Source organism: Sphaerodactylus townsendi, linkage group LG02 (assembly GCF_021028975.2).
Source record: "Sphaerodactylus townsendi isolate TG3544 linkage group LG02, MPM_Stown_v2.3, whole genome shotgun sequence".
NCBI classification, from domain to species: Eukaryota; Metazoa; Chordata; class Lepidosauria; order Squamata; family Sphaerodactylidae; genus Sphaerodactylus; species Sphaerodactylus townsendi.
In genome coordinates, this window is record NC_059426.1 from 55,949,454 (window position 1) to 55,972,175 (window position 22,722).

At 42.7% G+C, this 22,722-nt stretch overlaps 1 protein-coding gene across 1 annotated transcript in view; it reads right to left on the minus strand.

Annotated features, from left to right (window-relative positions):
* Positions 1-22,722, minus strand: part of LOC125427308 (protein mono-ADP-ribosyltransferase PARP14-like) — a 38,451-nt gene that overhangs the window by 12,997 nt on the left and 2,732 nt on the right. Inside the window, exons 3-13 of the mRNA XM_048486548.1 lie at positions 21,485-21,518; positions 20,189-20,301; positions 20,039-20,072; positions 15,900-16,097; positions 14,018-14,278; positions 13,178-13,414; positions 7,234-9,503; positions 5,716-5,952; positions 4,932-5,153; positions 3,154-3,247; positions 815-964 (exon numbers count right to left, since the gene is read on the minus strand). Coding sequence (XP_048342505.1) covers positions 815-964; positions 3,154-3,247; positions 4,932-5,153; positions 5,716-5,952; positions 7,234-9,503; positions 13,178-13,414; positions 14,018-14,278; positions 15,900-16,097; positions 20,039-20,072; positions 20,189-20,301; positions 21,485-21,518 — 3,850 coding nt within the window. The remainder of the gene's footprint in view (positions 1-814; positions 965-3,153; positions 3,248-4,931; positions 5,154-5,715; positions 5,953-7,233; positions 9,504-13,177; positions 13,415-14,017; positions 14,279-15,899; positions 16,098-20,038; positions 20,073-20,188; positions 20,302-21,484; positions 21,519-22,722) is intronic.

Sequence of the window (22,722 nt, forward strand, 5' to 3'; positions counted from 1 at the left end):
CCAGAAAGCCCTTTGGAAAGGGCAGGGTGGCGTCAGAGTAGCACCTTCCCATCCCACCTTCAGCTTTGGATTGGGCTGCTAATCTCCCACAGTAGTGTCTACTCTTATCTGTTTTTTATACAGCAATTTGCATGGATTGAAAACAGACAAAAATAGTTCCCTTTAAAAGAGAGAGGGAACAGAACTGCTCCTTCATGACTAGAGCAATATTTTTTATAATTATATTCATATGAGGGAAAGGAAGATAACAATTCTACTGAGGATCTAACAATTCAGTACAGAGTTTTCCATAGATTATTTAGGCATGCAGCACTTCTCAACATTTTAACCACTGAAAATTATCTTTCACCAAAGCAAATGGAAAGGAATAACTGAGGCATCCTTATCAACACTATACTGTTTCACATAAAGATGTTAGTAGATTGTATATTCCTCCTCTGCAGAACAAAGCATGCCGGAAGGGTCCTAGTGTCTACCTACCCCTGCTTCCCTCATCGTTTGAAAGTAAATATATATTTTGGCATAAATGCTGTTGCATCAAGGTATCATGTTAAATACTGCACAAAATAATGCATTTGACAGTGCGTAAAAATGACCTATAATTCTCATATTCATTTGGGACTATATTCTAACGAGGAAGCATACCAGTTTCCCATCTGTGCACCTCAACTGACCGAACTAGCATCTTTATGTGAAACAGAGTACAGAAGTTCCATTTTAAGAGAGATAAAAGAGTATACACTGGATATGGCATCCAGCTGCACCCAAATTAAGGGTGTGTGTGGAAATTAACCAGTCATATTATTCCACATACCTTCTTTCAGGTTAAATGAAGAATTGCTTATGTTCACTATAGCATCTGTAGTTTCCTGAGTAATATCTCCACATGCTACTTGTATTGTAACTGAACCAATCCGCATTTCGTGAACTCCAGTAGTTGCAGCTGCCACAGGTTCACCCAAAGCTGGATGAAGAAAAAGAGACCTAACCTCAAATCCTGGGTGAAACAAAGCAAAAATTTTCACATTCCTAACCTGTACTTGTTTGGAGCTTCCATTTTTACCCTCACATGTAGTCACTCTTCTGAGGGCCAAACTAAGCTTTACAAGGTATGCAAATCTGCCACAGGAACTCACAGCCACATTATAACCATGGAAGCTCCTGGTGGGAACATTTAAAAACACCTCAGTGGCCCAGTCTGGATCAAGAGCATGGTGTGGGAGAGGTACGCCTCCAGTCTTCTCTTCACGCTGTTTTCCCAAGATGGAACACCACCATAGCGGCAGCATTAATTACTTCACCAAGGGTTGAGAAGGCAAACAACATCCCTATGCTGCCATTTCAGCTAGGGAAAACAGTATGAGGAGAAAGCCAGAGACCCTCCCTCTTGTGCACCATAGTCTGAATCCAATTTGGGCCACCAAAGCACTTTTAAACTGAGTTCTCACCGGGGACTCACAGCTGCAATATGGCAGCGAATCCCTGTGGTAGCCTAATATATGTCTTGTTATATAGTGTGGCCCTAACACAGATAGGATATTGACAGAAATGAGGGAAGCCCAGATTTACCTTCTCTCCCCTCCAATTTAAGTTCTTTCTCAGACCAAGTGAATAAGCGGTCTTTAAGATAAGAGAAAGAATTAAAGAACCTTCAAGGCTACCATAAACTAATCCTTCCTTGTTGACAAATCATTTATGCCAAATTTAAAATGCTTATAAAATATTTGAGTTTTCACACAATACATAAACTGAATTAAACTTGACGAAGTGGTTTACCGGGAGCTAGGTACTGGTGTCTGTGGCTGGCACGAGGTCAATATCTGAGCGGAACATTTGCCCTTTTTTTCTGCTAAGCAAAGGTGACCACTACACATTATAACACTAACAGCTTTTGAAACTCCTTTCAATTTCAATTCATTTCTCCACGTGGAATATGGAAATACCGCGAGAGAGAAAGACCACCTCCGTGTTGGGCACACAGTACTAGCTTGACTGTTCTTTGGATCCTGGCTATACATTCTGAAACAATGAACAAAATAGGGAAAGGATAGTGACTCTTACTCCAAAATCAACTCTAGTCATTATTTACTGTAAAGTATCCAAAATACTGTACTGTGCAGTATCCAAAAAGTTGCCATCTTTGTTGCCAATGAGTGTTCCTCAAAAAGTTGCCAATGAGTGTTCCTCATTGTCTTTCCCTAGCATTCCTTCTGTTGTTGCTGTGGCTGTCAAGTTGAAGTTGACTTATGGTGATCCCGTAGGGTTTTCAAGGCAAGCAGTGTTCAGAGGTGGTTTGCCATTGCCAGCCTGTATGTAGCAACCCTGGTACTATTTTGTCATCTCCCACCCGAATACTAACCAAGGCCAACCCTGCTTAGCTTCTGAGATCTGACAAGATCATGCTAGCCTATGCTATCCAAATCAGGGTCCAACATTTCATACAGGCGTCCACATACTCACCTTGCAGGAGCAACTGCCCCTAGCACTCTGGCAAGAGTGGATACTAGTAGCCCAACTTCCCCACCTTCCTCTGGATTCTCATTTGCCCTGGAAATGAGCCTCTCCCATCATGTCTTACCCTCTCTGTATCTCAGAGTAGTCAAATATTGGCTTCCCCCATAAGTTCTCTGTGTATACCAGGGTGAGGGAAGCATCTGACTGGTAACAAGGTCAAACAGACTGGTCTGTAGAGAAAGCTAGTGTTCACAAACATTCTATACAGGTGGCTTCTAACTCTTGATCCTGAAAATAATTACTATGGGTTCAATCAGAAGGAGGAAGTTTAGGCAGCTCTGTCCAGCCATAAAATGACACTGCAGCCTCAATCCTATTTGAAGCGATGCAGAGAAGGGAGAGGGGATTTAACCATTTAACCCCCCGCGGCCGAAAGTGATCTCCAAGCTTTGTTATCAGAAATTAAAGTTGGGGAAAGTACATGTCTTTTCCTTCCTTGAAAATGTTAACAGACCAGGAGGAGGCAGTTTCAACTAACTGAAGGTAACAAAGGTAGAAGAGTTGGACCTTCTCTCCCTTTTCTGCACAGCCACAAAGCAAACTAAGAATACCAGAGCTGGCAACTAGAGATGAATGAGGCCTTAGTTAGGTCTGTCTGAGCTCTTTCTCAAACCTTGCTTCTAGAAAGCCAGGAATTACCTTGGCCTTGCTGGGAAGTCTCAGGTTCTGGCTCAAATACTGAAACACTACTATGACCCATATCCAGTCTTCTGTTTAATTCATCTGTAAAGGCCTAGAGGAAAGAGATATATTTACAAAAATATGAAAATACTTTTAAAGGAGTTCTATGGCAATATCTACTTTGGAAGGCGAGGCAGTGGCTCAGTTTATAACAGCTACACCATGGTTTGGTGCAACGATCCTTGGGCTCAAAAGTTCCAGTTATGGTCATGACAATCCATTAACAGTTTGGCTGTTCTATCTGAACCAAGGCAATATTGTGATTATGTTGAAGCCCAGTATAAGGTTATTTACACTCTAGGGGTCCCTGACCTTCTTGAGCCTGTGGGCACCTTTGGAATTCTGACACAATATGATGGGTACCAATCACAAAATGGCTGCCACAAGTGCCTGTCACAGAAGGGGAAGCCAGACTCAAAATGGCTGCCACAGCTTACCTTCAGTCACATAGGGAAGATCTTTGTGGTGCAGTGGCAGCACTGCCAACATTTTAAAAATCTGAACATACAATCAAATCTCCAAAGGTTTGCTGGGCAGAAGCCCCACCTGGCCCTGCCCATTCTCCCCAAACACTTCACAGGTGCCAGAAAAGGTGTTGGTGGGTGCCATGGTGCTTACAGGCACCACACTGGGGATCCCTGCTCTATTGAGACTAAACAAAAATCTCTTATGGACTTAACTATATAAAGCTATAACTTGCAATTCAGGGTTTGGGTAGAAGTAATGTTATTTTTGATTGTATGCACTTGGAAACCATGTTAATATGCGTTTCACAATTCTCTATACAGGTCTAAGGCTGATCTATATTATAAACATTTAGTGAGGTCAGGATTTATTTATTTTATGCTCATCTCACTGAAATGTAAACTAAATTATCATATTGTTACTTATAGCTAGTTTACCACACTGAGGCTTGTACTGGATATGTATTGTTTAATTGAGTTTTACACTCTGTATATATTTATTTAAAAATTGGGGGGCTCTGAATTAAGATATGCTGAATTTCCCTGTCTCCTGAAATCTGCAACCTATATTAATTTTATCTAGTAAACAATGTTTTCACTTATGTGTGAATTTTGTAAACTTTTTCTGCTACTAAAACAAAGGGGGGAAATTCAGTGATAGAAAGTGAACCATCTCCTGCATCCCTCAGGCAGTTCTATGGCACAGTGCTTCAGTTTTTGCTATACTTTGAGATAGACTTTCAAAAGGATAGAAGTATAACACACAGAGGCAATGATTCTCAGGATTACCAAATATGTACTGTTCGTGCATTTGTGCAGAACTCTCAGCCCTGATAACAAGCAAATGACAGAAGGTAGTTAACGTTTGAGACTGAATATAACAAATAAATGGTAGGAATCCTGAAGGCCATCCAGCCTGTCCTGGGAAGAGCAGAATTTCCTAGCCACCCCTGATCGAGACTTCAAGCCAACCTTGAAGTGGTTCTCACAAGTTATTCGGTGGTTTCTGTTTCTGAATTTTGCTTTGGAACAACACAGCTATCGCCTTCTTGAAACAACAATTATTCAACCATAGCCATTTTTACTTGCCAACTATTCCTTTGGGAATATCTGGGAGAATCAATATGTCATCATTTATTATATTGTTCCGTATGGCTTCCCACATCTCAGAAATCACCTGCCCACACAGGACTGCATTGCTGGTATTTTTCAAGGTCGCCTTGAAACATGAGATCCATTTTAACAGATAGCACCTAGATGAAGGGAAGTTACCTTGATGCTGCCAGTGTCACTTGGATGCAACACAAAGTGAACCTCTTGAAGGGTCCTTGGATTCTGTTTCTGACTGAATTTGAACACTTCATCAAACATCAGTTTGGCAACAAGTGGCTTGGGAAATCCTAAATTACCAGTCCCAACTGCTGGAATTGTGATGGAACTCAGAAAGTTCTGTTCAGTGATGGTCAAACATTCTTCAACAATTTCCCCCAACTTCTGATGGGCAAACAAAAGATCATGCTTGTTTTAGAACCTGCAGTTCAAAAGTTGCTCAGAGGACTCATAAAATATAAGCCGGCAATAAACTGCAACTCATATTTAGTTGTAAAGATGCACACAGCCAGATGAAGAAATGTACCTATTTCTGACATATCAATGAACAGGCCTACAGGTAGAAAGCACTAGAGGCAGTAATCTGAGGGAGACTTCAGTTCAGACCTTGAAGTATATCTTCAGTTTCTCTTATCAGTTGACAAATGTGCCTCTCAAGAACCACCATAATAGAAAACCAGTTACGAAGCATGAACATCCAACTTCAAGGGGCAACAGTGGTGCAGTGCACAAAGAGGTATGCATGGGTTCAAAGGGCCAGCTGTGGGTTCAAAAGGACCCATGTCCAAATCTACCCCTCACCCCCAGTCAACAAGTGACCTTGAACAAGTTTTGGTCACTCTCACTTAGCATTCTTCAGAGTCAGACATGTACACTTAAATATATATTTGCTTAAAAATATATCCATTTAGACATTCAAAGTGTATTGCAACGGATCCAATACTACCTTGTCTTCAGATTTTTGACCTTGGGCCCAGCCAGGGAAAACTGCATGGAGTACGCAAGAGCAACCCAAAGCGTAGCCTTTTGTTTTTAACACACAGCCTTCTGTAATGATTCTTCCTTGGCCTTGTGTGACTAATTCCTTCTGGAGAGCAGACCCTGCCTTGCCCAGCAGAGCTTTGGAGAGTGGGCCTTTGTCAAGTTTTAGGTCTCTGGCAACACTGTTGACAATGACATCAGTCTTTAAAAAAATGGAGAAAGGGAAGAAAAATAGCTGAGTGACAGAAAACATATAGATGAGTGTACTTCGCATGCGTCAGCAGGCTTTCTACAATTTACCTGCAGCTGTGCAATACTCAACACAGTGAGATTCATGACCATAATCACCCTATCAGTTTGTTTTAAAGGATTTCTTTGAAGGCAATGATAAGGGATAGTTAGTTATATAAGAGCAGAAAATAATTCATTTTGTTCAAGGCGACTGTTCTATACATAGTGACATTTGATTAAACCTTCATATTTTTTAAAGTTTTATTTTTAGCAACCTAAATTTGAGTGCTAGTAGTCCTCTAAGACTACAACAGGGAGCAGTTTAGTGTTTAAAACACTGATATTCAGTTGCAGGCACCGGGACTGGTTTTCTGCCACCACATAATGCTTCAGGCCTTCCACTGTTACCTTTCTCTGCCTTAAGGATCACTGAAGATATTGGTTTTGGGCAGGAGCACTAAGCTTCCCTAGGACTCGTAGGCAAACTGGTATCTGTTGTAACATATACAGGTAAAGGTGTGACCATGCGCCAATCTCTATGAGGTCAGTCTTTAGCCTCCCAGCTTCAAGACACACACTACAGCAATAGTATAAAGATGCAGATGAGTAAAATGAGAGAGAGTTTTGTGACCACGACCACCCACTCAGTTTGTTTAAAAGGATTTCTTTGAAGGCAATGATAAGGAAATTTAGCCAATGTTGTTGAAGGAGTGGGTATTTTCTAGAAGGGGTGGTAAAGACTGTCCCAGACTAACCTGGAAAAAATTCCAAGTCGTCAGCACAGAGGAAATGAGATTATAAACGTAAATAATGTTAGTAATTCTGTATTTAACTGTCATTCAAATCTAAATACATATCTGCAAAACAGACCAACACAATAAAAAATTAAAATAAAGTTAGTAATGGCATAGGAGGCAGGAGATGATAAAGAGCTGTACAGTGCCTATCCACAAAACAGTTTTAGGGCATATAATTAATGCTTATTACTCTACACAGTTAAGGCTACTATGCAAAATGCAAAAAACTTTTATTTACTAGAAAATGTATGTGCCATCTCTCCAGAGACCTGCTTAAGACGACCCAAATTGTTCTGTTCTGCATTTCCTCCCAAGTTGATTCTAACTTCATTTTTAGCTGTGCACAGTAATATGAACAAATAGACACCAAAACTCAAGGATTAACCTTACTGCACATTATTATAATATAAAGGCCCATAAAAAGTGGCTTCTATAAATTGCATTAATATACTTACTGAAGCATCTTCAATTCCTTTTTGGTGTAGTATTATCACCAGACCTTCAGGAGTAGTTATTCCATTATATTCTGTTCTTCTCTGTCTGGGGTGGTTCCCAGTTTCAGGGTTCGATGAAGAGGATTCGCCTCTCGATGGAAATGATTCATCTCTGAATATTTCATTCAAAGCATCAGTGAAAGCCTGAACTGTATCATCCTTAAAGTCCACCAGGTCCACCTGTTTCAGGCAGCCAGTCTCAATAGATTCCTGTAAAGTTGCCTTGATGGCTGTCACAATGGAATGGGCACACTCTTTTAGTGGGAATCCAAAGATCCCAGAGCTGATGGCAGGGATAGCTATGGAGCAATAATTATGGGATGCTGCCAGCTGTAAACTTTCCCTCACAGCTTTCTTTAACAGCAGTACACACTTCTCCTTTTCAAAACTTTTCCACCTTGGCCCGACTGCATGAATCACCCGTTTACATGGTAGATTCCCGGCACTTGTTATAACTGCACAGCCCGGCTTCACTTGTCCATGCCTTCTTACAAGATTATCACATTCTCTTTGTAGCTCAGGGCCTGCTGCTCTTAACAAGGCATCTGCGAGACCACCGATATGTTTCAGGTCTTCATTTGATGCATTGACCACAACATCAACTGGATAACAAGTTAAGTCACCTTTACGAACTGCTACTACAACACCATTTCTCATCTTTACTTCACAACACAACTTTCCACATCCTTCATGAATATTCCCGTCGTCGTCGTCATCCTTTTCAGGTTCTTCCCCATCCTCCTGAAGCCTGATCAAGCAATTAAATTGTTGTTTTGCCCCTGTAATATACAAATGTTCTTGTTCCTTGAACAAAGCTTTGGCTCCTGGTTTATCAATTATCATTCTTGAGGCACACAGAGAAGACAATAGTTGTTTGAAGTGATCAATTCCTTTCAGGACCTCTATTCTCGGGCCAGCAAGGGAAATCAGTCTGTGACTTGTTTGCGTTCCAAAATCTATTTTCACACCACGCTGTTCTAGGCTGTGCCAAGTATTGTGTTTTTCCTTTTCTACATACATTGTAACTGCCTCAGATTTAGTCCTGATAGTTTTTTGAATGCAAGTATTACTATCAACAAAATCAGAGAGCTTCTGAGCAGCATCGGCCACCTCTCTGAAGAAACCTGCTATGACTACTCGATCGTCCAACTCGTTAATTATGATTGCTTCACTTGAACAGTTATGAGCCTTGTACAAACTATTGGTCAGTTCCCTCCACTCCCTCTTCTGAATGACCAAATTGTCTTCCAGTTCAATACATTTGTAGTCCAGATCCTTCTTCATTTCTCCTTCAGCTTGTAGAAGGTCATGAGGAGTTACTCCTGTCAGTAGGACCACCTTCTCCTTAAGCTCATAAAAGGCATTAATTCTTTTGGCCCAGAATAAGAGTTGTGACAGAGTTTCGTGATCGACATGATGTAGAAAAACTAATATGTAAGCATGAACATCAATAGGCTTCTGGGCCATACTGGATATTCTTTCAAGGATATCACTTTTTGTTTTAAAAGCTTCAGCAGCTACACCAAACAAACATATACTTTCTTTTGAAGTGTCATAGGAAATCTTTAGGTCTGGATACTCCACACCAATACTTTCCAGTAGTCCAGCATTTTTTAAAATGGCGTATTTTACAGCATCCACGGTCACAATCACCTCTATTGCTTGCCTTTCCCTTTCAATCTTTGTAACAGCCTTTCCTACGAGCACCTTCATCTCTTGCTCTGCACAATCCACATCTTTTTCTGCACCCACCAAGACAACTATTCCCTGTGGAATATCTGGGAGGATCAAAATGTCATCTTTTACTACACCATTTCTTATAGCTTCCCACACTTCAGCAATCACTTTGCATTTTACGACTTTCTGCCTTGATAGAACCTGAGCAAACTGGCTGGAAGCACCTTCACTCCAGGTCCTGGCCAAGGATCTTCTCTGTTTTAACAAGGCATGTGAAGGATAAATCGTAACTTCTGGACATGCACAATGTCCGATGGGCCATTGTATTTCACAACAGAAGTTGGCCATTTCATGATCTATTTCCTGAAGTAAACGCCTATTCTGCTGTAAAAATTGCCAGTGGTATGGATCCAAGGCGATTCCGATTGGTTCTGGCATCTTAGGCTGTGGCCTTGCCTTCCCGTATAAAGCTGTGCCCAACAAGTTGTAGTACGGATGAACAGAAACCGGACACTGGTTGAAATAATGCTTCTGTGCCAAGACTGTAGTTACATCTTTTAAAAAGGGGGAAAGCCACACAGTTAGAAGACAGTTTCTATTAAGTCTGCCTTGCAAGTTATAATGAACACAGTCACCAAAAAAGAGAACATAGCTCCATGTGCTGCCACTCCTCAGCCTCGTTCATAATGAATGAGCTCCACCACCATCACCTCCCCGCATTTATCAATATATCTAATTCTCAACATGGACTCTCCGGGGATATCTAAAAGCAGAGACTGGAGCCAGAGAAAGACAGATCTTACCATAAACTCAAAAAAGGCCCAAACTTTGCAGAAAAATCTGAAATCTAAAACAAAACAAATTCAAAACACTGGAAGTTAATCTCCCCACCCCCCCCGCCCCAAATAATAACAGCATCAATAAAAGGAAAGAGAAAGGCCTTTACCAGGACTATTTTGGATACCCAGTTCACCACTGCTTCCCTCCCTTCTACCCTGGCATGGAATCATGGAACATGTACCTTGGGCCTTTCAGCTGTGTGGTGAGTCTGAAGTGTAGTCTCCTTGTGTTTCTCTGTTTACACGAAAGGAGGCAGCCCACCACAGCTAGTCTTAACAAGGCTCTGATTCCTGGTTCCCTTAACTCCACCCCTCTTAAAGGCACAGATCTCATAACACTCAGTAGTCCCAATACTATAAAGCTTCTCCCCACCCTTCACCTCCACACACACACACACTCTCTCTCGCTGCTGCTGCTGCTGCGGGAGAGGGGCTTGTTTTAAAAAAACAAACTTGTCTGAAAAAATGTTTTTAAAAGCCCTCCTGATCATCAGGGAGGGCAGAAGCAGAGTAAGGGATGTGGGCTGGAGCCAGAAAGAGACCATGCTTGTGTTGCTTCTTGCAAACGCCAACTGTTATATCAATACATTGATATACCGAAATAAGCATTAGAGAAGTAGAAGAAGCCAGCAACAACAGGGCAAGGGGGAAAGCATGGACAGCAGTATGAGAAGTGGGAAGGGTGGAGCTTGGCAGGCTGGCTGTGGGTGAAGGAAAGAGGTCCAGGGAAAGCTGTGCTCATTGGAAAATCTCCCTGCTCTGGTGGCGAAGCAATATTAAGTTCGTGCTACAAGCAATCTCGCTTGGTGCAGCAAGACTAGACACTGAAAGCAGGACTTGAGAAATACGTCTGTACAAGAAATCTTGTTCCGACAGACATTTGCTCCCATTGTGCAACAGATGCCTTATGCACAATAGGCCACTAGGTCAGGGCTAGCAAACACCAGTAGGCAATCTGCTACCATAAAGTCCTGCAATTCACCCTCATGCAGCAAGCATCTGCACAACCTGTCTTTTTTCATTCAGTTTATTTTTAATATAAAATCAGTTTAAAACCCTGCAAGATACAATGCTAGGATCGACAAATGGGTTTGAAGGTGTCATCAGAATGCAGCACTGTTTAATGTTGGTAAATAGCTGTAATTGTTTCACCAGTGAGGAGACAAAAGTCTCCTATAAAGGTTACCAAATAGTCCATCTTCAACAGTTCCTTCTCCCTTGCAGTAGCCTTCCTTAATTAAATGAGCCGCTGTCTGGGCATTTATCACGCCATCTTCTAGGCATAGTTTATCAACTAAGGGAGCAGTCTAATAACATTGGGCTTCTGGGTCCAGTTTAAAGCCTTCCATCTGTTTGGGGAGGCAAAACGGGAAAAGTCACTTACGATTCAGCTTAATTTAGCTGATTTGAGGGGGAAGCGCAAGTTTGGACTTGTCCTTGTGCGTTTTTCTTTCCCAACTTGTCCAACTTTGCCAGGCCCAGCAGAGACTACCACACAACTCAGCCAAATGACTAGCTATCACATGACCTTTGCAACTGGGCCAGACTTTTCTCAGGAAAAGGGAAGGAGGGAAACCTGAGATCCAGCGTGCTATAATTAGAATGTCAAACTAGGATCTGGGAGACCTAGGTTCAAATCCTGACTCTGCCACGGCAGCCTCTCAACCTAACTCAACTCACAAGATTGTTGTGAGGATAAAATGGAGGACAATGGACAAGCTATTTTGGTCCCCAATGCAGAAAAATTAGTGTAGACAAAGTGAAGAATAAATAAAGCTGAAAGCGGGGGACATATAAAAGAAAGGTTGGTTGGTAGTATGGGAAGGAGAGAATGGAAAAGAAGAAGGGGAGAAGGGGCTGCCTAGCAGAAAGAAAAACCAAATACATAGGGGAAAGGGGTACAGGAAAAAATGATGTAAGCCTTACCCGTGCCTTTAGGTTACCTGCTTGCCCTTTCTAAGGATAAGGATTACTAACCGCTTTTAAAAAAATAATGTCCTGTTGCTTTAACAGAGGGTTAATGTGTCAAAATGGGCAGTCGAAGCTTTTTATCTTATGTAAGTAAATAACATCCCATTTTAATCCTTTAAAAAGACAGGATATGTTTTTCTCCGGGTTGTTGACTGTCCAGTTGGCTGGCCTCCCTTACTCTTGCTGCCCTCCCCCCCCCCACCCACTTTTCCATCTTTAAATGGAGTGGTGGTGGTGGATTAGCCTACCCTGGTTAGTTTTTAGAACTATCTTTATATGAGGTTCCAATTTGTATTTTATTATTTTTATAAATTGTATTTTAGCTATATTGTTAGCTGATCTGAGACTGAGACTCTGAGACAGCAGAAAGAGCAAGATATTACTTCTAATAATAATAACGATCATAATAATTAACAGCTGTCAGATTCAGAAGGCAGCCCTGCTGGGATCTGCATGAACACTATGCCGATACATTACAGCTTCCTAGGCCTCTAGGTGAGGCTCGATTGTAACAGAAGGCCAACAACCAGCTAAAGAACTGGCAGCCGTGAAAACAACAACAGAAAGTATTTTTAAGCTTAAAGGTAAGAATTCAATATTCCCAAAGCTGTCAGGTTCAAATTTGCAGAGCAATTTGTTCTGTGGTCTCCCCTGATCCAACCCAATTTTCTGCATTGCTTTGCCTGTAGCTACAAGAATGCAACAGCAGACTAGATTCTTAAGAACTGGGGCCTAAAGTGACAAGGATGCTGACACGGCACTTCTCACTGTCCTAACCTTTTTTTTTTCTTTCCTCCTGATGCCAAGCTTCTGGGCCACAAGTGGAACCTAAGCCAATATGTTGTGAATGTGTGAAAAAGAAACCCAAACATCAATGTTCTAGTCTTAGAACAGCAGGATTCTAGTTCCCATTCAACGTCTTCATACTTGCTTCAAGAAAGGGACCCGGGGGTGGGGGGGAGAACATGCTGGATTAAACCCAGGCCCGTTAAGCCCAGCAGTCTGTTCACACAATGGGAAGGTGCTTCAAGGAATCCCACAAACCAGATGACTGCAGCAGCATCATGCTGACTGTGTCCCACAGCACATGACATCACAGCCATGCTCCTCTGATATTGGATCAGAATGTCAAATGCCTGCTCACTTGCACCACCTGCTGTATGTCAGCCTATCCTGACAGCCCTCAATCATCCATCATCTTCCCTACTCAGGCTATTGTAGTCCTCTCAAACTGAAGCCAGGAATTCCGAATATCAAGCTAACACTAATGGACTTAGGTCTTAGGAAGCCTAAAACCAGCCCAAATTAACATTTGCTTCTTCCCACCAGTTCTCTCTCCAAATCTTTTGTGTGTGTGTGGAGGGAGATGTTTTTGTTAGCCCAAACATAGTTCAGAAAGTATATTAATGGCAGATTACCTTTGCTATACTGAAAAGTAATGATGGCCGAATTCTCTTCAGAAAGATAACTGGCCTCTAGCACCGGCCCACCTCCATGCTTCTTGCTTTCAAAATGGATAACAATAAAATCACTGGAGATGTCAGAGGGGATGTCCTCAACCAGAATGCTTTTGGTTACCTCCAGAGAACGTGCAGAAATGTTCAGTTGCTTAACCCTGTGGTTTTCATTGAACGCCATGATGAATTCATCTATGTCTGTGAACAGATTTTTTAAAAAAATATTAAGTTGCACCTCTACACTGGTGGCATACGAAATCCTTCAGTGATGCCCCCCAATAACCAAATCTCCCACAGTCAGCTAGCTGCCTCTACGATGTTCTTGCTATCAATTAACTTAGTTTATATGCATGGTGTAAAGGACCACTCAACTTCCTGGCTTGCCATCAAGTCTCCCTGTTCCAGGGATTCAAGCTCAAGAATTAGCTCTCTCAGCTGGTTTCCTGTAGTGCCCTGCTAGCCATACAGTCAATATGTTTAAAAACAATAAAAATGGTAGTCCTGGATCAATAGCTACAGTATGCACTGAGCAATACCTGTTCCAATCCAAAGATCTTTCCCTCCTGAAGTATAGCTCTTTGCTTTGGCAATGACTATCTAGAACAGTCAGTAAAAATGAGGGACTAGCTACTTGTTCAGCTATTAAGTGTCACTTCTGAGCTGTTCTGAATCCATTTGCAACCAAACTGTATCAAGGTGCTATTGGAGAGCAGGAAGGGCAGATGTACAGTTCTTCAGACTTCTCCCCCTAGAATCTTCCCACTTGCTTTTGTTTATGCTCAGTTACCCATTTCCTCTTACCAGTAGGCTTGAAGAGTGTAATTACAGCAACAGTTTCCTCGGGTATAATCTCCACACTGAAATCACAGTCTTCTTCAGATAAGCCACTGACATTTTCTACCAATAGAATCAGCATACATTGGTTTATGGTCTCCGGCACGTTCTCAAGCACAACTCGAGAAGTCAGTACGTGTGGCTGAGTAATCTCTGGCAGACACTTCTGGACATGAAGTGCAATTTTCTTTACTGCGTGATTCTTTCTTTGCAAGACTTCTAGAGCATCTGATTAGATAGAAGCAGAAGGAAAAAATGACAAATTAATGGAGTATCAAAATCCAGCCATCAAGTTCAAGGGCAATGCCAAAACCAAATCTAAGTTTAGCATATTCTTTCTTTCTATCTATTTTTCTATCTTTCTATCTATCTATCTATTTCATTTATATACCACCCTCCCCCGAAGGGCTCAGGGCGGTGGACATGAATATACAAATAGAGCACAAAATAAAATCAATAAATCTCAGATCATTAAATAAATCACAGTAAATGGCTCTATAGTCTTTGAATCATTAAAACCCCATTAAAAGCAGAGTATTAATATCAAATACAATAAATAATACAATAAGAGGCGACCTACTAACCAATCCCCTAAAAGAGGGGAGGGACAGCAGGATCCACAGATGTTAACCGGGGGGGGGGGGGTTTCCGAACTAAAACCTGTCTCAAACTGCCATGTGGATCTGCTCAAGTTCTCAGGATAGCCCTCCAATTTCTAGCACACAGCCTGGAAAAAGTACTCAAAGGTGGCTGTTTCTGTCTCCTCTTTTGCCCAATGACTCAAAAGGTGGTGGTTTAAAATGCCCAGTACATATTTCTGATAGGTAATCCACAATGATGTATTGTCAAAGGCTTTCACGGCTGGATTCAACTGGTTCTGGTGGGTGTCTGTTGACTTCTCTCTGTGATACACCTCTGAAGATGCCAGCCACAGATGCAGGCAAAACTTAAGACAAGATCCACCAGACCACGGCCACACAGCCCAGAAAACCCACCAGAACCAACCACAATGATGTGTTTTACCACAGATTCTAGAGTCTCAGAGGACAAAGAAGTCAATTTTCTGGTTAAAACAGCACTGCCACTTAGAACTTCTAATAAAATTTGGATGTACCAGCCTGAAATCAAAACCAAGGATTCTATAGTGTAATTATCCTGATGTTTAGAAAACCCAACATTTCCAAATACAACAGTAATGTAATATCTTTTTATCACAACTAACCCAAACATAAAAACAGCGAGACTTTTGAGTTATGCAGAATTCTCCACCAGGCTGGACATTCAGTACAAAAAAAATGGGGAAAAGGGGAATGTGTATGCTATGATTTATGCCTTTATGTAGAAACATCAAAGAATATTTTAATGTATTGTCAAAGGCTTTCACGGCCAGAATCACTGGAGTGTTGTGGGGTTTCTGGGCTGTCCAGTTGTGTTCCAATAGCATTTTCTCCTGACATTTCGCCTCTAAAGATAGGCGAAGCATCAGGAGAAAATGCTACTGGAACACAGTCATACAGCCCAGAAACCCCACAACACTCCAAATTTTAATGGTCTAAAAACTATTATGCCCCCAAGCAAAATCCCTAGGAACCATTTATCTGCTGTTACCTCCCCACACAGGACAGATCACTAAATGGCTGCCATGCAAACAGCCAACATGTGGTTAAATTAGAAGCAAACACACAACTGTTTAGGTGGAAGGATCAGCCAATCTTGACAGATTTCATTGTAATATTAACTGTCTGTTTCAGGTACATAGAAAACCCCACACACATTTAACTTGTCCCTCAACACATGGCCCTCTGTTATCCACATCCCCTATCCCAAAAGACTGTCCTCACAATAATACCTTCTTCTTTTTCAAAAGTAATAATTAACCGTTGACCATCTTTCACGCAGGACTTAATGGGTCCCCCACCAGATCTCTTCTTATTTTCAAAGTACATCTCCACAATTTCCTCCTCGATGTCCTCTCCAGCAGCTGTCACTATCTCCACACGGAATTCTTTCTGTTTTATTCTGCCTCTTGAAGCACTTTCTGGAGGGCCTGAAATTTTAAAAAGGCAGGTAAGGACAAAGTGAAGTCCATCGATTAGAAACATGATTTACTTAAACCGGAGTTCTAAGTGAAATAAGCCAAATTCACCAACTGAAAAGCAGAAGGCTGAAAATTAAGAGCTACACCAGAGGTGTCAAACATGTGCCCAAGGTCTAGATCTGGCACCCTGAGCGGGCTTATCAGGTCCACAAGCCATCTGAGCACCTTGCAAGTCTGCTGTGGCCTCACAGGCCAAGGATCCACCCACCTCTTTTATCTTTCTCTCCTTCTTCATATTTCCTTTTCTTTTGTGTGATCAGAAAATGGTAGTAATTATGCGTAATCGTTAATTGTCCTACTGTATAGATATATGTATTGTTTGTATTACTGTTTCATTTTTAATGTTTATATGAAACTAATAAAGCTTTATTTTTTAAAAAAAGAATCCACTCACCCCCTGTAAGAAAGTTCTGCTGGCTGGAAACATCTGCCCCTCCCCCCCACACCTCTCGTCTCCAAGGAGACTGATAAGGGCTTGCTGGTCAGCGTGACCTTTCAGCTTCTTCCTCTCCACCCACTCCAGCCAGGGTCCGTAAACAGCTTATGTTTATTCACAACCATTCAAAACAACAAAAAACGAAGTATATAAAATCAATCCCTGTCGGTATACCGAATAAACTTTTTCCAAGAACTCTGGTAGGGCAGAAAAGCCCTCCTTACCAGTGAAGCATACACCAGCTTCCTCCCTCCCACCTTCTGTCCTCCCCAAATACTTTGATTACTCATCATTAGCAGCTGCTCCTATGACGGTTAACTGATACAGGTGTTGTTAAACTGGGTGGAGGCTCCTAAGCTACAGGAATGGCTTCAACTGGCTATGTTTCCATCATATTAACAGTGACTTTTACACACACACCCCGCTTCTGTTTTGGCCTGGTGAGCCCACTGTGGGCTAACCAGTCCAGGCATCCAACCTACCCCATTGTGCGCAGGTCAGTCAAGAAATCACCCCCTGACCTCAATCTGGTCTGGAGAGCCAGCAGCAGGCTGGACAGTCTAGGCACCCTCCCCACCCTGCTCCTGATCTGTCCTGGCAAGCCTAGTGTGGACTCACCAGCTAAGGCACCTTCCTCGCATGCTGATCTGGGCTAGTAAGTCTGCTGTGGACTTGTCAGCTGAGGTAACCACTCCTCCAGTGCCAACCACCACCCCACCTCCAGTGCCTATTTGGGCTTGCAAGCCTGCTGCGGAATCGCCAGCTGCAGCTGCCCTGCCGTGTCACCTACCCCAGCCAGTGCCATTCTGGGCTGGTGAGCCTGCTGCAGGCTCAATAGTTGAGGCAGCCCACCACCACCCCACACACACAGTGCTGATCTGGGTTGGTAGCCACACACACACATCCTGAGTCTGGCCAAGTCACATATCCAGCACTCATAACAAATGAGTTCAACACCCCTGGAGGCTACTCAGGGCCATAGCTCAATGGTAAATTTGACTGACATGCACAAGTTCCCAGGTTCAAACATGTCCAGATTAAAAGATCTGATAGTAGGTCATGGTTAGCCCAGCAGCTAAGCAGAATTGGGTGTAGTTAGTGCAGGACTTCCAAAATGATTTGCAACTGTTTGGAAGGTTTCTGGTTTTAGGGGCCACTCCCCCAGGTCCAGTCTTGATCAACTGAGCCAATATGTCGTGGTGGTGTGCCCTCATACACGATCGGCTTATAGGATTGTTGCACCCAACTGAACAGTAGGGGAGCTTCCCAATGGAGTGACTCTTTGTCTGTTTATCCGAACTTTTACTGTCATGTTCTTGTTCTTAGTAGAACACGATGGCCTCTGTGGAGCTGTTTGGAAACATGCAGGCCTCTACTGGCCACTCACAGCACCAACCAGTGCATGTTGACTGAGCTTTCCACTTTTGAACAATGACTTTGCGCTACCTGGTTTCTGCAGTGAGCTCCTCAGCTCACCTTGCTCGTGTCTGTTACCAGGGTCTGCGGCACTTGCAAAAAGACTCAGCCCTGGCTCAAATGAGACCTGACTGCCTACCACTCCAGGTCCTTTTTCAAGCTGTTTCGGAGCTTAATAACCTTATGCCTTTTTTTGCAGATCTGTTGCTGGAAGGGGAGAAGTTCCCATTGGAGGCACCTGGTGTGTAATCTTGCCCATGGGACCAGGTCTATCACCAGAGGGAAAAAACCCAGTACTGCAGCCAACTCCATCAGATCCACCTGACACCTTCTGTACAGGCTCTGACCATCTCCCGGGTCTTCACCTGCTTCTCTGTGGGTAGGAAAACTTTCCACTTCGGTGTTTACTCTGGTCCCCAGGTGGATGAGGTCCAGGCTCAAGATCAAGTGACTCTTGTCCCAGTTATCGGGAATCCTGAGCTTCAAGCAAGTGGAGGGTAGCTTGGGTCTCTTTCTTCAGCTCCCACCTGAAACTTCATTCTGAAGATGCTCCAATCTGTACACTAAGTACAAATAGATGTGCACTTCCCTGATCTGAGGACTGCTATGAATGTGATCAGGATTGGAAAGACTCTGGGGGCTCACAGGGGCCCCGCACTGGTAGTATTAGTCCCCCAATGAAAAGCATAGAAAATGGTGCAAGGCTGGGTAAATAGGCACATGAAGAAAGGCATCCTTGAGTCCCAGGGTTGCATGTGATGGTGGAGAGGAGAACTCTTTCTGGTAACCCTTCTGAATAATGCTCAATTCCTATATGTCCAAGATGGATTTTCCCCACATTTCTGCAACATTCAGCAGGTGACCCCCAATGCAGGAGTCAGGCAGAGCTTGGCTTGGGCACTTGAGACTTCTCCTGGCAATGTTTTATTCTGGCCCTTGGCCCTATAAAGCAGAGATCTATTGGATCTGAAGCCCTTGTTGTCTCTGGCTCCCAACTGCTGCCAGAAGGTACTGAGGAAGGGGATAAGATTTCTCTTTTATGCTTGTCCCTGATTGGAAACAAGGATGAGAAGGGCACTGCTTTTGAACTTTCCTTACGTGTCTATACCAGGACCTCGTCCAGGGTAGGGCCTCCAAACAGGAGCCACCCTGCAATCTGCCCAGTGGCCCAAGTTGCTCTTGGTTAGCTGATCGACTTTCCAATCTTTTAACCAAAGGCTCCTTCTCACGAACACAATGGAAGCCTGGGCTCGGGTACAGAATTGGATCATATCCAAATAAGTGTCGGTGGCCGACTGAGCCACCCTTCAAATTTATTCATTAAATAGCGGTCTTCAAAAAGCGAGAGGGTCAGTCTCTAGGACCTGCAGCAGATCACCCATTCAAATGGCAATAGCTCTAGCTGCGGATGCCCTGATGCCAAGGGAGAGCACCTAGTGAGATTTCTTGAGGGCAATGTCATTTTCCCTGTCCAGGGGGCCCTTTAAAACATTCTCCCCATTTTCCAATAGAAGGGCCTCAGAGTCCAAGGCTATGATAGGAGTATCTAGGAGCAGCACGAAACCCTCCATTGCCAGTGGAGGGAGAGTATAGAATTTTTTGGCTACAGAAGAAAGCTGTAGATGTCATCTTCTTTTATGTAAATTTAAAATGTCTGAAATACTGAATGTAAACTTATCATAAGTGTACATAGTTGAAGTATTTTTCGCTTTGTTCTTATACAGAACAATTCCAAAAACATTCTCTTGGGAACAAGCCCCACTGAATATATTAAGTAGGATTCTGAATAGACCTTATGATGGCACTATGAGCTACATGAGAGGCTTCTATGTAAATATTTTGGGACTCACACTGCTTATTGGAACACACTTTTGATGTTCTTTTTTTAAAAATTAGTACTCTGCCCCATTTCACTTCATTAAAACATGCTAAAAGGAAAAACAGAACTCACAATCTTTTTTTAAAAAAATAACATTGATCTATTGTCTATGTTATAGTTTCATATTTATTGGATGATGTATTTGGTGTTAAACCTTACCTTTCTCTTCAAACATTCCTGATGGGTTGGACTCCTAAAAACAGAATAGTACCTCATTAAAGAAACTGAATAATTTCCATCAAGCTGCCTAACTTATTTTTAGCTTCAAAAGTACAACCTATCTGGAATTAAGATTTGTTTTATACATGCCTGGTTTTTCTCGGATACTATCATAGCAGAGACACTGACTTCAGGCACCTCAGGTTCTCCTCTTGCTTGCAGATCTGCGTAAGTGGCCTCAAAGTTAGAACCTTGCTCTCTCACTAGAAAGCAGATCAAAGAAGCTTTCATAAAGCACTGCAAGTCGGCATATTACTAAGCACACGCCCATGGCATCCCTGAACAAGCTTTGTAGAGGGTATGATGTCAGGCTCTATGAATACATAAGCTAATTCAAAACAACGGTTAAATAAGCTAATTCAAAACAAAGGCTACTTCCCATGGTATGTTTCTTTCACCCCAGATCTTCAATGGAGGCATATGCAATATGGAAGACTGGTGATGCCAACGTTTCCTCCTCCTGCAGCATGCACTTAAAAGAACCCCAAATCTCTGTACTCCTTGCATGAGCATATCAGTCATCGTATTGTTAAGAACATTCACAGAATATCTGTTATAGGGACTGAGAAGCAGGCCTTGCTTATGAGCTCAAGGTTTAGTCAAGCATTCTGACACTGACATCAAGATTTCCCAGGTGAAAACTAACTTGTCTTATCCTCCTTAGCGGGTTGATGGACAAATTTGCCTTATTTTGAGCGTACCCCTTAAAAGAAGGAAACATTAAGAACAACTTTTAAGAAAGTTTCATTCTAAAAATGAAAGTAGTCATTCATGATTAATGGCACACTGGCAAGAAAACAGAACATGGGACTAAGAATACTCGCAGTGGGGCCTGAAAAAAGAGAGATCCTGCTCACATTGCTGAGTATGAACCTCAGCAAACCTGGTTAACAGCAAACACAACCACATGAGGAAATTCAGCAGAAATTAGCAGGGCTTGCTTCTGAGTAAAACAAGTTTAGAAGAATAGGAGTTTGGATTTATACCCCATCTTTCTATCCTGTAAGAAGACTCAAGGTGGCTTACAAGCGCCCTTCCCTTCCTCTCCCCACAACAGACACCTTGTGAGGTAGGTAGGGCTGAGAGAGTTCCAAAGAACTGTGACTGGCCCAAACACTGGGCCAGCAGGGATATAAGAGTGCGGAAACACACCTGGTTCACCAGATAAGCCTCTGCCACTCAGGTGGAGGAGTGGGGAATCAAACCCAGTTATCCAGATTAGAATCCACCTGCTCCTAACCACTACATTACCGTGGATCTCTAGTAGTACAATACAAAAATATCTTAACAGTTATTTTTAAAAATTATCTCTCCTGTAGAAGTGGGAGAGGATTATACACAACAGTAAGTTTTAACTATTTTCCAAGGTGTTTTGAAATAACTTACTGGGCTCTTGAGGCTGACTGACTTCAATGGAGTCCTAAAAGAAAGATACCGTTAATCAGTCAACATTTTTTCTATACACACAAACTATAGCTTGGTTCACATAGTCAACCTTTTCCGTAGTTCTGGCTATGATGGAGACTTGGTTGTATAGAGAATGATACACATGACCTAGAACATGATACACATCACCTAGAACATGAAATAACTCTCAAAAAGTTATTTCTGCATTGAATTAGCTACTGGGGAATCTCTGAGCACTGTCATGGATCCCAGCCTCCTGCAAAGGACTCTAAGGAATGTTCTAGATCATACAAGGCACAGGTAAGACAGGATGGGCATCACACCATGTCAACTGACTCTGGAGTCAATTTGACATTCCTCTGTGCCAACAAATTGAAATGGAAGAACAATGAGAAAGATGCCTTTCAGAGAAGTGTTCTCCTTTACTGACCCATTCGATGAACTCTGAATAAACTTCCAAAGAATGCTGGAATTCCTCAAAACAAGACTTAAAAACAATGTATTAGACAGTTTCTGCAATTGGAATAGCTCATATTTTGCTCTCCATAATTTCTTCTGGGCTTCTACAGTTGGACACATATAATTTACTATTTATTTAAAATATTTATATTCTGTGCCATGAGCCAGCCCCAGGGTATTTACCAGGTCTCTGATGCAGAACCTGACAACAAGGTGCAGCTGCTCATGAGGAAGAGCAGGCAGCAGAGCCAACTCCCAGCCCTTCCCTGCCTGATGCCATGCAGGTGGAGGAGCCTGCAGATCCTCCTAGGGAACCCAGGGATGAGCCAGCTGTGCACAGAAGGCTGAAGCAGAGGCAGCTGCTGTAGGAGCAAAGGAGAAGTGCTCATCTTGCAGCAAGATATGGGAAGATAGAAGTGGGGATTAACTCCTTGCATCTGATGGGGATTAACTCCTTGCAGAATCCCAGCCCTGTGGGCAAGGCTCTGTATATAAGCCTTGCCTTGAGTTTGGTTCTGCCTGGGTGCAACAAGTGTGTTACCTGTTACTTCTGCGTGCCTGGTCTACTGCCAATTCCCAGCCTGTTTATTGGATCTCCTGTACCGCAACCTGTGGACTGACTTCTGACTACGATTTTGCCTGATGCCTGCCCTGACCCATTGAATTGTTTTCTGGCTATGCTGCTATCTGCCGCCTGTTTGGTCCTGCAGGTCCTGGCCATGCCTTCACAGTATCCCACACCCTGCCTGCCAGCAGCA